Source organism: Melopsittacus undulatus, chromosome 10 (genome assembly GCF_012275295.1).
Source record: "Melopsittacus undulatus isolate bMelUnd1 chromosome 10, bMelUnd1.mat.Z, whole genome shotgun sequence".
In the NCBI taxonomy this organism is placed as follows: Eukaryota; Metazoa; Chordata; class Aves; order Psittaciformes; family Psittaculidae; genus Melopsittacus; species Melopsittacus undulatus.
The window spans coordinates 21883635-21899582 of NC_047536.1; the positions used below are offsets into that span (position 1 = coordinate 21883635).

At 41.2% G+C, this 15948-nt stretch overlaps 1 protein-coding gene across 2 annotated transcripts in view; it reads right to left on the bottom strand.

The window, feature by feature from the left end:
- The window catches only part of PTPRT (protein tyrosine phosphatase receptor type T), a 321762-nt gene extending 307853 nt beyond the window's left edge, over positions 1-13909 (bottom strand). For both annotated transcript variants that reach the window (XM_034066730.1, XM_034066729.1), the window contains exon 1: positions 13788-13909. In XM_034066730.1, the coding sequence (XP_033922621.1) occupies positions 13788-13809 (22 nt within the window). In that variant the 5' untranslated portion in view covers positions 13810-13909. The remainder of the gene's footprint in view (positions 1-13787) is intronic.
- Positions 13910-15948: the final 2039 nt, after the last annotated feature.

Genomic DNA, 15948 nt, shown 5'->3' on the forward strand with positions numbered 1-15948 from the left:
CCCTACTGCTGGTCATAGCCCTTGAATTAAAAGTAGCAGGGGAGAATCACTGAACTATCAATCTGAGCACAGATGCATTTCAGATGGAAATGGTGGCTTCTCTTTTGCCACAGAAGAGGTAGAGAGAAGACCTTAGGAAGGATGTAATGCAGTGTTATTTTTAATACGGAAGGTACAAACTCTATTTCAGAGGGAAGATGTTGGCGATTCATCTATTTTTCATGTCTCAGACAAAGAGGAAAAGAAATCTAAGAGAGCTGATAAAATAAGTAAGCTAAAATAACTCTCAGTGTATTACCTCTCCTAGAGCAGTGTCTGGATCCAAATGAGGAGTTCTGAGCAGCTCCCACTTATCTTTGAGCCAATACCAAGATTTAGGCTAAATGTTTCGATCTCTGCTTAGAGAGATGCCTAAGGGGGGCTAAATATAACCTGGAACCTGCAGGCATGAGGTATACCACATTTTGCAGCAGGCCAGAGTAGAGTAGAGCTGTAGTCTGGACCTGTGCTTGCCAGGATCTCACTACAGGTGATGGAAAAGTCAGTCACCCTGGTGAGCAGTTTCAAAGCACTGTACGCTATAAGCCCCACCCTGTAGTACCACACAGGTTATTTGCTTTCATTCTGTGTCTTACTGAGGACAGCAGTGAAGTCTTTCAAGCACTGTATCACTGACTCTTCTCTTGGAACAGTCATGGACTTCTGCTGTACATCTAAGAATACAGAACTGAATTACAGTAGCTGAGTCCTGGATAGTTTTATCTTCCTGAAGACAGGCAGGTCTCGATCAAGCAGCCTGGACCACTACTGCATTGCAAAAGATATACAAAGAGACAGAGCATACTGTTTACCAGTTCAATGAGCTCATCAGCAAGATGAGCTAAGATTGTAATCACAGCAAAGCTCCATTTTCCCCAAAATATTTAGGACTTTGAAGTTACTGTACATGGGTAACAGACATCTGCCAACACCATGTACCTCTCTAGGTTTCAGAGGAAGCCAGGGCTCACACTGAGGATGCACAGCAGGGATGGAAGCAGAGACTCTAGTTAATGGAAGTTTTGGAGGGTCTGAGGCACTGCCTGCTGCTCTGATAGCCATGAAACTGTATCTTAGCATTCTAGCAAACTTCCTCCACCTGGGTACTGCATGTTTAACAGTATAACAAATCCACCTCAGGGGAACATTAAAGAGCCCAAAACGTCGAAATTATTGCAGATTTCATTTCTGAGGGAATTTCATATGACCACTGAAGCTCTGAGATACTTCCGTAAGTTACATTAAAAGTTGAAATATTGGGGGAGAAAAAAGTTTCTCTTCAACCACAGGACTGGAGCACACCCTTGATCTTCCAACAAATGAACATCTTGAATAGAAGAGACTGTGCTTCAAGTTTTAAAAGAAATCAAGGGAGACACCAGTTCTGTAATCTCACAAATCAGGCCAAACACTCACAATCCACCCTACCCAAACACTAAGGCATCAGGGATGGAGAAAGCCCTGTCTGTAACAACTCTTGTTTTACAGCTCATCTGGAGTAGCACACTAATTAATACAACCAGAGCCAGACATTCCAGCCCTCTTCCAGCAGCACACATTAGCATCCACTGTCAAGAGACTCAATAAAGTTCAAAGCTTATCTTGCAGGCTGCACGCTCCCATGTTTGCTCAGAGCAGCAGCTGGGCAAGTGATCTCCCTTCTTCTCAAAGAGCAAAATTCAATTAGATCCGATCATCTTCTTGTCCTTGTAGAATTAAGATCGAGCTATGAAAACAAGCACATTATCTTCTGAAATCCTGTTTCTCACTTAAAGGCTGCAAGGCTGAGGAAGCCTTTTTTACAAGTTCAGCTGAGTTACACAGTGTGCTTGGCCTCTTTCTCTGGCACTCCCAAGGAAACAGTTTTACAGATCTGTCTCTCAATGCACTTGAGGCTCTGAGGGACAGAATCCTGAGAGAAGAGGCCAAAGAAGAAATGAACAAAGAAGAAAAGGAAATGGACATAAGGTCTTGAGAAAAGACACTCGGAAACCGTGCAGAAAGAGACAGAGCAGTGAGTTTTGAAAGCTTCTTGGTTTGGTGCTATGCAAAAACACCTTTAAGAGGAAATTTTAGCTCCTAGCAAAGAAAGACAAGGAACATGGATGTTATATGAGAAGAGTAGCTGAGAGAATAAAGAAGTAAAAATGTAGGAAACAGGACAGTTTGGACTTGAAAGCTGGACTGAAGAAAACATTTATGGCTGGTGAATAGCACAGAGAGTGAAGTTTCAGTTCAGATATCACAGTGATGCCAGATGCTGTGTGAAAATCAAACAAATACATAACAGTGAATGGAGTTCAAAGGGGACCATACAAATGAGCTCCTACATTTAAAGTCTAGTTTCTAGAGCTAAATCACTTCACACCAAGCTGTGAGGTCAGTTGGCAGACATGCACTTGAACAAGCTTATCAAATTGTGTCCCCATTAAATTCCCATGCTGCAGCAATTAGCCACACTCCAGAAGACCATCCTATGCAATCTGTTCTAGATGAACAGCTAATGAGAACTAAGCTAAACCACTTCATTCTGGTTATGATTCCTCCTTTGAATATTCCCATAACTATGCTGCTAAACAACTTAAACCTATAAAACTGAAAGGGGAGAAGGCATTTGTCTACTAGAGACAGATGGAGTAGTAAAAGTGGCCATGAGAATGCACAGTGATATCCAGGGTCTATCTTCAGTGCATTAAATTTAGCAAGAATTTAGTGTATAGGTGGGGGGTGGTGGTTGTTTGTTTGCTTTGGTTTTAAGTATTTTGATTATATCCCAGTTAGGCTGGAGGTGAGGGAGATGTGATTTGCTTTTTATTGCCAGTGTTCTTCACAGCTTGAACTTCACTGCCATAACCAGAGCAGATTATAAATGCACATGGCATTGCAGGAGAAAAGAAATGGAAAAGAAGTCTCATACACATAGAAAACAAAATGGGGATGACTGAGAAGGAATTTCTAAAGTATTTATATTTTCATGTGGTATTTGAATGGTGAGGAGTTAAGCCTGAGTTTATGGTGCAGACTGACTCGTGAGGAGGTGTTGCTAACAGTTATCCTGTGAAGATGTTCAGCACACTGCTTGAAGAGTTACTCACTCGGGTGTGAAAGATGTGTGGTATAAAAGTGAATTAAAAATGGAAGCACTTCATAAACTTTCAGTACATAAAACGCCCATTTTAGAGCATCTTAAAATTAAGCAAACAGCTCTTGGACACTGGAACTGTGTTGTAGGTTTCATGTTCTGCTTTCCTTATAATACCCTTCTGACCAACACATTTCCTTGCTACCACTCTCATGCTTGCACTGTCAGTAAACTCAAAACACAAGAGAAGAAACAACTGCTGCCATGACTGCAAACAGAAACCCTCTCTCTAGTGCTGGCGAGGCAGTTTTGTTCTGTTTGTACAACGTCCACCCTGAAGAACCAAGTCTAAGTATTGCAAATAAGGGCTTGACGCCTCTCTGTATACATAGCCACTATCTATCAAAAGCCAAGCACTCCTCAAGGTAACAGGGCCCAAAGTGCTGTGTTACAGCCTGAGATATCTCAATTCCCTGTGAGCTCCCTGGGACTTGGCTGGTGCCATTTTTACTGCAGCTGTTCATTCTTTTGAGAGTTCACATCGTGAAACATGACAGTGAGAAAGAGATGATGAGAATGCAGTGAATGCAGCCTTTCATTTGAAAAGCTCCTCAAACACATACAATCGCTTTATTTTGCTAATTTTCAACATTCATAAACATAATTGCATTTATTTTTCTAGTCAATACTGAAAACAAGTGATAATTTGTAATATTACAGCTTTTATCTCAAAGGAATACAACCACAACAGTTCCCACTCCCTTCTAAAAGAGGTGAATGCTACAGAGGAGGTTGGATTGCCAAGGCAGGAGATGCACACAATTATTTTTCCCCATGAGAATATATTAATATTGTTGCTATCCATTTCCTTTTGTACACATATAAATGACTTTTGGAAAACAGACTTACTTAAAGCCAGTATTTTAATTGTGCCAAATTACATGCACTAAAAATCAAATACAGGAGTAGCAAATGCTAATATATCCTAAGCATAAAAGAAAACAAGAACTCTTTCTCTCCTCCACAAACTGCCAATGGCAGCAGCTCTCAGTGGAACCAGTGAACAGAGGTTGTTTTATTACCATTCTATCCAAGCAATCTGCATCCTTCTAAGTATGTTCACATAGAAGTATGCGAAAATCCAGACTGGGTTTGCTGCTCATTATGAATCCCCCATCCTGTTCATTTGAAGTTGCTGAAAAGACTTCCAGTTGATTTTACTCTACACTTAATCAGGCCTATGGTAAAGAAACAGCATTAAATGCTTCTTAACACTGGAAGATAGGATACTTTAATACAGCTCTGTACTCAGGTGCTGAGAGTCTGTTAAGAGGTGTGACAGCTTTCTGACAGAAGTCAAAAGAGAAGAAAGTAAGAAAGGAGAAAGACAAGGGCAAAAGAAGACAAATGGGAAAGAAAGCAGAGCACTGTTCAGACAATCCATTCCAGTACAGAGTCTGTGTAAAAGATTACACCCACTTCCTACTGAATTTAACATCTAAGCAATAAAGAAGATGCACCCAATGGAGAGGAGGTTCACAGACTGGGAAAACAAAATTATCAATTCTGTATACTTAGAATTTCCCTTGTGGAAGGTTGTGACAAATGCCTCAGCTCTCACTAGAGCTCCAGTATTCCCTACTCCTGTCAATTCCTTCACTGTAGCTACCTATTCCTTCTGAAACATGTTCCTACTTGAGACACTGCTTTTTCTCTGGTCCTTATTATCCATTTGCTTCACAGTCATTAATTTTGTTATCCCATCTTTCCCAGAAAGACCTTTCCCATTCCTCATCCTACCCATGCACCTTGTTTACCCTGTTCTTCCTTCAGCACACTTTTCTTGCTCGGGATTTTCTAATATGAGCAAAAGGGTATTAAATTATCAATGTGATCCTTACCACAGAAAGAATCTGCACAGAAATAAGTACTTGAAAGATCTCAGGCAAAGTTTGCTTTGTATCCTAGCTTTATTTCAATGCAACCATGTTTATTTCAACAGAAGTTCAACTTGATTTCACCTACTTCAAAGAAACCTCTCTTCCTTCCATCCCCCAACTCCTGAAGCCTTTAAAGTTTTCCATGAGAAATGTTTTTCCATTGGTGTGGCTATACAATTCCCTAACCTGGCTCTCCAACAAAAACCAGTTTTAACACACTTGGCCTTAGATCAGCATGTCCTAATTGAGCTCAAAATGCTAGATTACAAAAACCACAGGCTGTGTGCTACAATGCTAAAAGGCACCAGCTCCTGCTAGAGCCAACCGATGCTGAGGGAATTATGCTTCAGCACTCAAAACTATGGAGGTAAAAACGCATACCAACAGTGGCTCTCTTGCCCCTCCCGCCTGTGTGATGCTGAATGATGTTGCAGCAAGGCTTTAAAAGTGTCACGGTCACACTAATGGGGATAATGGAAAGGTTCTGACATTCACCAACAGATCTGTTTCTGACAGCTTTCACAGAAAAGGATCACAAAGAGACTGACACAGTTCAACTGTACCATTTAAAACATCAAGGTGCAGTAACTACATGTATTCCCTACAGACAGCAATCCCTTCAAGGTCATTAAAAGGCCTCCCTAGAAGAGATTCTTTCACATTCCTTTGATAAGGTTTCTTTATACTGTGCCCATTCAGAGAAGGCTACACATCCTTGCTAAGCTGGATCTCAGAACCAACACACCATCTGCATCTAAGTGGAAGTATGCTTCTGCTAACCTCTCTCAATAGCACTGAGGAGAAATTCTCTCTCACCTTTACAATAGCAATGACAAAGTATTAAACCCAGATGTGATTTCACTTCAGTAGAAGACCTCAGAGGGGTAAATGTTCTTAATTAAATCACTCCTCTTGCACCTTGCATCACAGAACAGTTAGCTATTTGGCTTTTAAGTGTGATATTCTTAATTTACAGGTCTGCAATTCCACATGTACTTGGGTCAAATGGTCTTTCACCATTTCTATTCCATCCAGAACTAGTATGCCTAATCACAGAAGAAAGATTCTACTTGGTGTTGGAACACATGAACACATGACAGAGAGCAAATAATTTGTAAGAATCACTCTTAAGACAATTGCTTTAAGTTGTTACCTTCCTGAAACTAGTTGTAAGCAAAAGAAGTTCATAGCCATCATCGCTGCCTCTCCCTGCCTGCAGCAGGTGAATTGTAAACTAATGCAGGTATTGATACAGGGGTAACCAATGTACAGGGGGGTAATACAGAGAAATTGTACAAGGAGGTTGGAGGAATTCCGTTGCTTAAACAAAAATATTGTCTGTCATAAATACCTATCATGCCTAACAATACCAAGGCATTAACTACTGATAAGGGGAGAAGCAGATGCTTAGTTCTATTGATAAGGGACAAAAGCAGATGCTTGGTTCTACTGATAAGGGGGAGAAGCAGAGGGTTTATGGCTTGGGCACCGAACAAACCCTAAGGCCATGTGTGAAGATTAAAAGGTGTAAAGTTTAAGAAGAGGAAAACTCATTTACTTCATCTTGAAGACCCCTACTCACAGGAGGAAGACTCATTTACTTTATCTTGAGACCCCTGCCCAGGACCAGAGGGGGCACTGCGCAGGTGCAAAGGACCTTCTAGCTCCTTATAATATAAAGTGGGGATAGATAATAAAAATGTATAGGCATATCGAGTAACCTAATGCATATGTATACCTTAAGAGAATAAATGTAAAGAGAAAACAACCCAGAGGTGTGCATACTTTGGAGGAGCTATCCCCAGGCATCTCAGTGCCAAATAAAAGCATATCTACTTTATAACTTTAATGAGTTGTGGAGTCTATCCGAACATCAGTATGACTTAGTTTCTGACAGCCTAGACCTGCTGGGAGATAGTGTAAAACTATGGGTGACAACACATTCATCTGGGGACAGCCAAATCCTAATGCTGGGCTTCCAGAAACTATTACAGCACCAGTTACAGCATGGCTTTGGGGGACTTACTGGATAGAGAAGAGGGAGCAACCAAAGGCCAGAGTGCAGACGTTCCCTCTACCTGCTTGCAAGATTACCTCACTCCCAAAGCTATATTCACAAATAGGCCAAAATAGTACACTTCCCTGAAAGTCTAAACATTCCATGCATACCCACTCAAATCTAGGAAATGAAGCAAACAACCCCCGAACTCAGGGATGAAATTCTGCAGTTGGGAAAAAAACTATTTACAACTGCAGCTATTAAAAAAGAACCCCAAAACTCAGCCATGAAGCTGCACAGTAAACAGCACAACAAAAATACACTGAGGAAAGCCTCCAGAGATCCCTTTCTGTGCTTAAAACCTGAGAAATTACTTTGAGCGCATCACCCAGCCCCAGACAAACATATTTACTTGTATGGATATGAAAGAGTGGGGGGAAATGTATTTGACTCACTCTTAGCAATTCTGGAGAAAAATGATACCCAGACAGCTGAGCAAAATCTCTTTCTCCCTCTCAGACAAAACTGGATCATGATTCATCATATACACAGTTGAATTATAATTTATGCCTTTAACAAGTTCCTTTGTGTATTTTCTTGTAAGCAAGAATTAATACACTCAGACACAGGCAAATGTTAATTTCATTTCATTGCCTTTCAGATTTACAAATGTTGAGTCTAACTCCTCTTGGCATTCGTTCCAGCCTGAAGGGAAAAAAGACCAATGTGTGACCTATGTACAGAGGTTCTCTGTTCTCTGCAGAGAGTAAGGATAACTTCATATCAGTGATCTCCTGAACTCTCCTGAACAAAAGGATCCTGCCCATCTTCAGCATGGGCAGAGATGGACAATTAGCACCTTCCTCTAGGAAAGCTGCTCCCTAATTATTCATTCATGCTGTAACTCCATGTGCCACTCCACAAAGCCAGGAAGGTGACATAGGAAAGCGTTTGGCCTATTAGGCTAACATAAAACTTCACTCAGTTCAGTGGAGTCCAAGTAGAATTCAGCCATCTGGTATGCATACATACATCATGTCTATGATGTTTGCCCACTAAATGAGTAGCTCACGAAGCAACACTAATGATGATAATAACCCTTCTGTTCTTTCTGGGAGAAGCTCAGAAAGCCCTCCAGTTACTGGAACAAAAGGAACACCACCACTTGGAAGTAGGAAGAGTCCTCACTCCTCCTCTCTGCTGCAGGAGAAAAGAAAGGAATTCTGCTACAAGCTCTCCGTGAGGTGATGCAATGCATTCAAGGCAAGTGTTGAGTTGCACACACAGCTCTAGCTGTGTTCACTTCCCTAGGCCACGCAAAGCAGACTCAGGTAAGAAAGCACTTGTGCCTTAACCTTGCCATCTATTACCTCAAAATGCCCCTCATTAAGAGCATTTTAGCACAGGCTCCTCCTCCAAGTTGATGAGGGAAGATAACAGGGCAAATGCTGACTGCATCTTTGGAGGGTGAACCAGACCTGTCAGTGCCACAAATGCCATGAACTCTGATGGTGTAGTCAGCAGCCCTTTGGTAATATCCTGCTATAATCTCCTAAAGCACCATAGAAAAAAGCTTGGATCCTTTAGCTCAGCTGCAAACAGAGAAGCACAAGGACACTTGTGGCACTTCTGAGCCACTGCTCAGCATTAGCTGCCTGCTACTCGACAAGCTTTACACACACAGAATCCACAAAAATATGATCAGGGGTATTTCCCACATGTTTATTGGATCTTCCAAACTAGGAGTTAGACACTGCGAGAAAGTGTGGCTCTTAGAAGGTTAAAAAATGATTAATTTCTACCGCAAACACACCTTTGGTAAATAACAGATCCCATTTCCCTTTGCAGAGAATGTGTGGGCTCTTTCTGGAATAAGCAAGCAAAGCCCAGCAATTCTCACTCTGAATACTATAATTTGCTCATCCATAAATTCATAGTATCTAAACTGCTTCTTAGACAAACAGAATGTCTACTTAGAAAGTAATTCAGCAAGAAACAGCATGATATGGATCATAGGTATAGATACAAATCTACGTATATACAAACACACACACACACCAAGTAAAGTAGTGCTTACACTAAGTGTGATTTACATACATGAAGGGATAAGCAGTCAGGCAGATGGAGCCAGATCTTCAGCCTCTGTGTGCTGTGTATGTGCTAACTTGGAACAGGGAAACTTCACAAAAGCAAGCCTCAGATTTAACAGTAAATCTAACACCAAGGAATACTGTGGAGACAGGCACATGGCAGGATGGCTTTGTTGCAAGGCTAGAATCGTATTTAATAAAAGTAGTTACTTCAGTTGAGTCAGCCCTGGTTAAGTCTCCATTGGAGTTCATTTGCAACATTTGTAACATATGCAAATATTAAATGCTTTATTCATACTATTCTTGCAACTGCTGCAGGAACAGGCAGGACCAAATCCTTGGAATACTGCAAGCTTGTAACATGGCAAATAAGGCCAGTACTTTTGTCTGGCTAGTTTTAACACATTTCCTTGTTGTACCAACCAAGCATCTGTCTTAAAAATACAGAAAAGCTCAAGCCATACACTTTACAACCACGGGTATAATTTCTGTGATCCAACATAAACTAAACAGCCACATCCATCACACATCATCCAACACCAGCACATAAAGACTGAGTATTTACCGAAAAAGGGGCAATGAAAACTGCGAGACGGAAATAAAGAGGCGCAGGGGAAATCTACTGTCTGCACTTTGGACTTCTGTAACAGGATTAAAGTCTTGTGCCCAGCTAGCACTGTCATGCAGAGCACTGAATCCCTCCTTGGTAACACAAACTTAGGCAAACACACAAAAAAGATCAGAAAGTGATGACTGAAAGCATAGGGTAGAGAAGGAAATGAGACACTGAATTAGGAAATGTTAAAAGGACTAGGTCAGGTTCAGTCCTGCAAAGCAAAGACTTAACTGCATGCAGCTATATAAAGGAGGTTATAAAAGAGACCAACAACTGATTATTCTCCCTAGCCAAGGACTGAACAAACAACTACTGAAATGAAACCACAAAAAGGAAAATGAAGGACTGAGAAACTTTCTAATTTAAGCAGTGGAACAAGCAGCCCAAAGGCTGTCACTACTCATCGCTCAGGGTATTCAGGCTTAAGTAAACAGCCATCTATTAAAGAATGTTTTGTTGTAATAGCTCCTGCAAAGTGGCGGAATGAGAGTCCCACAGAAGACTGAGGACACAACAGCTACAATTCATTCCTTTCATTAATTTCATCAATTAATTTCAGGTTTTGAAACATTTACTCAGAACAACAAACATCTGGTTCTTAAACCCCCAGCTAATGCTGCTTCCAGCCCTAAGGAATTAATCACAGAAATCATGGAAAACAGTTTATTTGCCAGCAATGGAGTAAAACAAATTGCCTACCAACGTCTACACTGCTAACAGAGCAGTGTAACTGTCCTTTTTTCCCCCTCCTTTTTTGACATTTTAATTTAAAAAAATAAAGAGTAGAAAGTTGTCCCTGGGCAGAGGCTTGCCAGCAGTGTGTCAGCAGCGGATTACACAGCACTGCATACTCAGGCTCTCACTCATGGTACTGACCTGCTATCTAAGAATGAGAAGTACTGTAAAAAGGGCTGGATATTATCATTAGTATTCAGGAGGCCAGAATTCCGTGGCTTGGTTGAATTCAAAGGGATCTTCTGAAAGCAGACACATATGAAAGAAGAAAAGAGCTCTGCTGTGAAGTCAGGCGGGCTGCCCAGGCAGGGGCCAAGCCACGCTTCCTGCCACCGCCTCCCAGCAGGCTGCGCTGCAGACTTGCTTAGGGCCATTGAGCCAAACCCAACTCCTGCTCCCGTTTTGTTTTCACCACTTCCACAGTGTAGTATTTTAACCTATTACCAGCTACAAAAAGGTAATGGTAAGATAATATGGAAGATGCCATACTGATAAGGAAAATCTATATTACTTATTGCATTCTCAGAACCCACGTGTTCTGGTACTCCTGTCTTCACTCTTCATGCCAAGGAGCTTTCCCAGCTACAGCTGGCCACCAGAAGATACTCATTCACAGAGTCCCAGCCTGGTTTGTGTTAGATGGGACCTCAAAGCTCATCCAGTTCCAACCCCTCCCACGGGCAGGGACACCTTCCACTGGAGCAGCTTGCTCCAAGCCCCTGTGTCCAACCTGGCCTTGAACACTGCCAGGGATGGGGCAGCCACAGCTTCTCTGGGCACTCTGTGCAAGTGCCTCAGCACCCTCACAGGGAACAACTTTCCTCAATGTCTAAGATAAATCTACCCTCTATCCCATGAACACCTCTGTTGCCATCTCTTACACCCTGCAGCTCAATGGATTTACACCCCACTGCTTCCAGCTGAAGAAATTAAACAGAATGGAAAGCTGACCACCATAATCATTCCAGCACTTTGGCTTTAAAGATGTCCCTGCCTGTGGGAGTGGAACGTACTGTTCATCAGCTGATTCATCCAGCTCTGCCACTACATTCATTTTAAACAAACATCTTTAATTCCCACAAAACAGACTTTTAAATACATACCTAATACAAGCAACACCCATTATGATTCTGTGCAGCAGCCTAGACTCTCAATAATAACTCCAAACGTCTCTGTTAGCTTCAGGGACTCTAATTGACCACTATAATTTACTTCAAGGTTAGTGTGATTTGGACAGCCCTTGGAAACGTGTTTTTGTTACCAGAGCCTTCTGTGCACTTTTGCTGCAGTCAAGCTCTTTCTACCTACTAATTTCACATTTTGTTCTATGTGAATACTCCTAAGACAAGACATCAATTAGTAACATGAGGATCCAAGTAATTTCTCCTTATGCTCCTTCAAATCTCTTCAGGTAATATTTATCAGCATATTCACATTGGCAGCTGCTTTACCTTTGCATCTTTCTACAACAAAACTCTGTGTTTCTTATTTGTTGTCTCACCTTCATTAAATTTGCAGCTTCTCTTAAGGCCTTTGTATCATTTATTAGTGCTACTAAGATACCATGAAGTGATGTATTAAAGGGGGGAAAATACCTCTAGTTAGTTTTAGAAGAAATAATTCTGAAAGTCTTGTTAAAAATTACATTTCTGCTCTGGGGTTTGGTTTGTTTGGCATTTTTACCCTACCATTCCAGACTGTTGTTTCTCTACTTATTTGTCCATGGGTCCAGTGTACTTCAGGTGATAATACATTTCCATATAGAGTCCTGACAGATAGATCCTTTACACCATTTAGAGTTGACAAGTATTGACCTCATCCAGTCCAAGCCATACAGGCCTTCTTCATTAATTCCTTGTTTTCCAAATTGGATCAAAACTGTGCATGTTCCTGTTCCTTCAGTTCACTCTGGTATCAGTTAATTCAAAGATCTGCTATGTGTCTCTAGCTAGGTCTTCAGCAGGGTCAGGGGACACAAGGTAAGTGCTGAGATACTCTGGAGATTAAATTGCCATGATTAAAAAGTAACAACATCCAGAACAATGAAATACCAGAAAGCTGCAACATTCCCAATTAACTCTGGGGATGCCATAGCTGAATCAAGTGGAATGAGGTGTTACATGCTCTGAAAGATCCTGTTCTGACCAAGGTCCAATAATAAAACTACCCCACAACTTAACCAGCCTTTAGTGATGGAGAAACTGCAGCTAGGCTGGTATCTTGTGTGCTTGTTTTCTACTGACAAAAAGCATACAGGGATGAAGACTGGGCTGTCAATCAGGGAGCTATTGTATCATGGTAGGTAGCCTTAGCACACAGTGAGCAATTACAAGTCTCTTACCCCAGTAATTACAGCCATAACAATGTCTCTTGAACAACACTACGTTCTGGTTCTGCCACGTAGCTCATACTTCTCAGAGTGCAATGCACTAACTGTAACAAATACTTCCTTCTTAAGACTGAAATCAAAGTCTTAACTGGCTGGTCAGGCCTCTCTATCATTATTTCCATTAGAGGGGCTTGTGCTGCTACTGTAGGCGGCAAGGAACGCAAACAAACGTAGCGGGCTTTCTTAAGTTCTTTTTCAATCAGAACAAAGCATTCCACAGCATTTTTAAGGCTAGAGAACCGACTCCCACACGTATCACAATGGTAACTCCAGTGGGAAACAAAACTATTGGAAATCATCATTATTGTGAGCTCTTCAGAGAATATTCCTATCACGTGGAAGACTGATATTACTGGATGCTCTCAATGCATGATAGTAAATTAGATAGTCTGGTAACTTTATGGTGGAAAGAGGTAGATTTTGCATATGAAAATTTCAGTCTGAAATCCCAGCCAAATCAAGCACTAACCACTCCAGTTAATTTTTTAGGAGTTTGTCTTTCTCAGAATTAGAATTTAAAGTGGTCAGTTAAGAGCTAAATGGTTACTGGAAGGTCCAATATTCCCAGACATTACAACATTACTTTTTCTGACCTCTCAAACATGCCTCTCTCAGAATAGGCAGCTTTGTGATCCTGAAACACACCAAGCCTTAGAATGTTATACCTGAAACACTGCCTCTCTGTTGAACACTGGATTAAAGTACAAATAAGCTATGTAAAATGATTCAGTAAACATATCAAATGGTAAATATTAGGAAAAGACATGCACATTTATGAACTCTGTTGTCAAATTATTCTGGTTTGGTACCCAGTCCAAGTACACACCCATTTAGGGCTCAGAGCTGATTTTCTCAGAGAACAGCATCTCCCCACTGTTGCTGGGGATTCTTACTTACCAGTTGGGACAGCAGGATCCATTGTTGGCTTTTCCCAGGTATTGATCTGCTCCCAGGTAAATCCATTGGTTCCCAAGGCCACACTATAACCACAATTACTGTAGTGCTCATCAAAGGAACAACCACCTAAAACCAAGAAAAACAAACACATTCCTGTATTATTTATCACTCATTATGGCCAGTCAATTACTTAAATATTTTGTACCCAAGTTTACACAGGGGAAAAAAACCCACAAAATTATTAGATTTCAGGCAGCAGAGGAGGTAGTCAGAAAACATTTCTGTTCTTTCCACACTCTGTATCCATTGGAAGCCTTTGTTTTCTTCCCTCCATGCTACTGTTTCCTAGATCAGTTCCCTTTATTTCAACTTATTGCCTTTACATTTACAAGCACATGATGTGCGCCTGCAAGAAAATTTTCATTTGGGTCCCTGCAACTAAGTGTTCATTATGTAATTAACCCCCAAGTCAGGTATTAAAAGCAAAAATACCCCCAAAAAATAGAACAGGGCAGTGAGAAGTGGGAGGCTGGAAGAAGGAACACAGATGGTAAACAAGTACACTACTGTTCCTACAGGGAACCCTCACTTCACTTTTAAGCCCTGAATTACACAAGGTTGGGTTACACCTCTGGAAAGTGTAACCTGCCTTTTAACCATCTCTCCTGCATAACAACATGCAGCTTTGAGTGGCACATGGCCATTCCTCAAAGTCTTTCCTGTAGATACTTTTGAATGCAATGCTGCTCTTGACAACAAGAGAGTAACAAGAAGTGGATAGCAACTCACATTCACACCTTCCAAACTCTTGACTATGATCTTCCCTATTGCAGTTCCTGAAATACTTGGAAAGAGTTAACTGACATAAATAACCTGACAGCTGCCTCAAACACTTGTGGATCAAGAGAAATCCATGCACACTGCAATGAAATTCTGTATTCCAACACAGATCTTTGAAATGTGTGTCACGCAGACAAATCAAGCTACTTTATTCCCTGCTAGGATGGATATTCCTCTGCTGGTGTCCCTTACAGTACCTCAGGCACATTCCTCTTCACATCCACCCAACTCCGTCTGACAAACATATTTCAGTACTGGATCCATTAGATCAGGCAGCCCAGGTCCTTGAGTTTAGATATCAATCATGTCAGCAGTACCTCTGTACAGCTCTGGCTTTCTCTCTAAGGGAAGGCAAGGGTACATTTTCTCTGCAGATACTATTCCTCCAAAGGCAACTGGACATCTCACACTTCCAGGCTGCAAGGACTGAGCTCAAGGCAACACTAACTTAATGTGCCAGCCAAGCTGCCAATTGCTCTTGACACTAATCAGAGTTACAGGCAGAGATGCTCCTGACTCTTTACTCCTTCCCACAGGCTGCACTGCCTATATGCACTAAATGAATAGATGGAATATGAATGATCCATAGTTTTTTTGCAATAAGGATTATCCAACACTGGGGACATAGAAGCCACCTTTGGTTTCCATCTATACTTTCTTTTGTCTAGTTCCAGAAAAGCCCAAACATATCTTTGTTCCTGTAGAACTCCTCATAAATGATGAACACAAATGCATACCATGTCATTAATATTTATTAAATCCTCATTCTGCTAAATGACTTTATCCTTACTCCAACCACAACTGGTTTTCTACGCAGCTTCACGTATCATTTCCATTTAAGTATATAATGGAAGGATTTGTTGGGTAGAGTGCCTGACACCCCCAAAAAATCACAGAATCATAGGGTTGGAAAGGACCTTAAGATCACCCAGTTCCAACCCCCCTGCCATGGGCAGGAACACCTCACACTAAACCATAGCACCCAAGGCTCTGTCCAACCTGGCTTTGAACATCGCCAGAGATGGAGCATTTCACAACTTCCTTGGGCAACCCATTCCAGTAACTCACCACCCTTACAGTAAAAATACCCTGTTGCTGAATAATTTAAATACAAGCTTCTCCAAAAAAAAAAAAAAAAAAAAAAAAACCCAAAACATTTGCTAGACCGTATATTTCCATGATAAATAAATTTGACTACAGCATATTCTATGACCCTCGTAAACTTGCCTGTTAGAGCCGAGTCTCTGGAAATATTTCCTTTGTGTCATTAATTTTACACTATTTTAGTAATTTCTTCTTTAAATTTACTGCACTTGTGAAG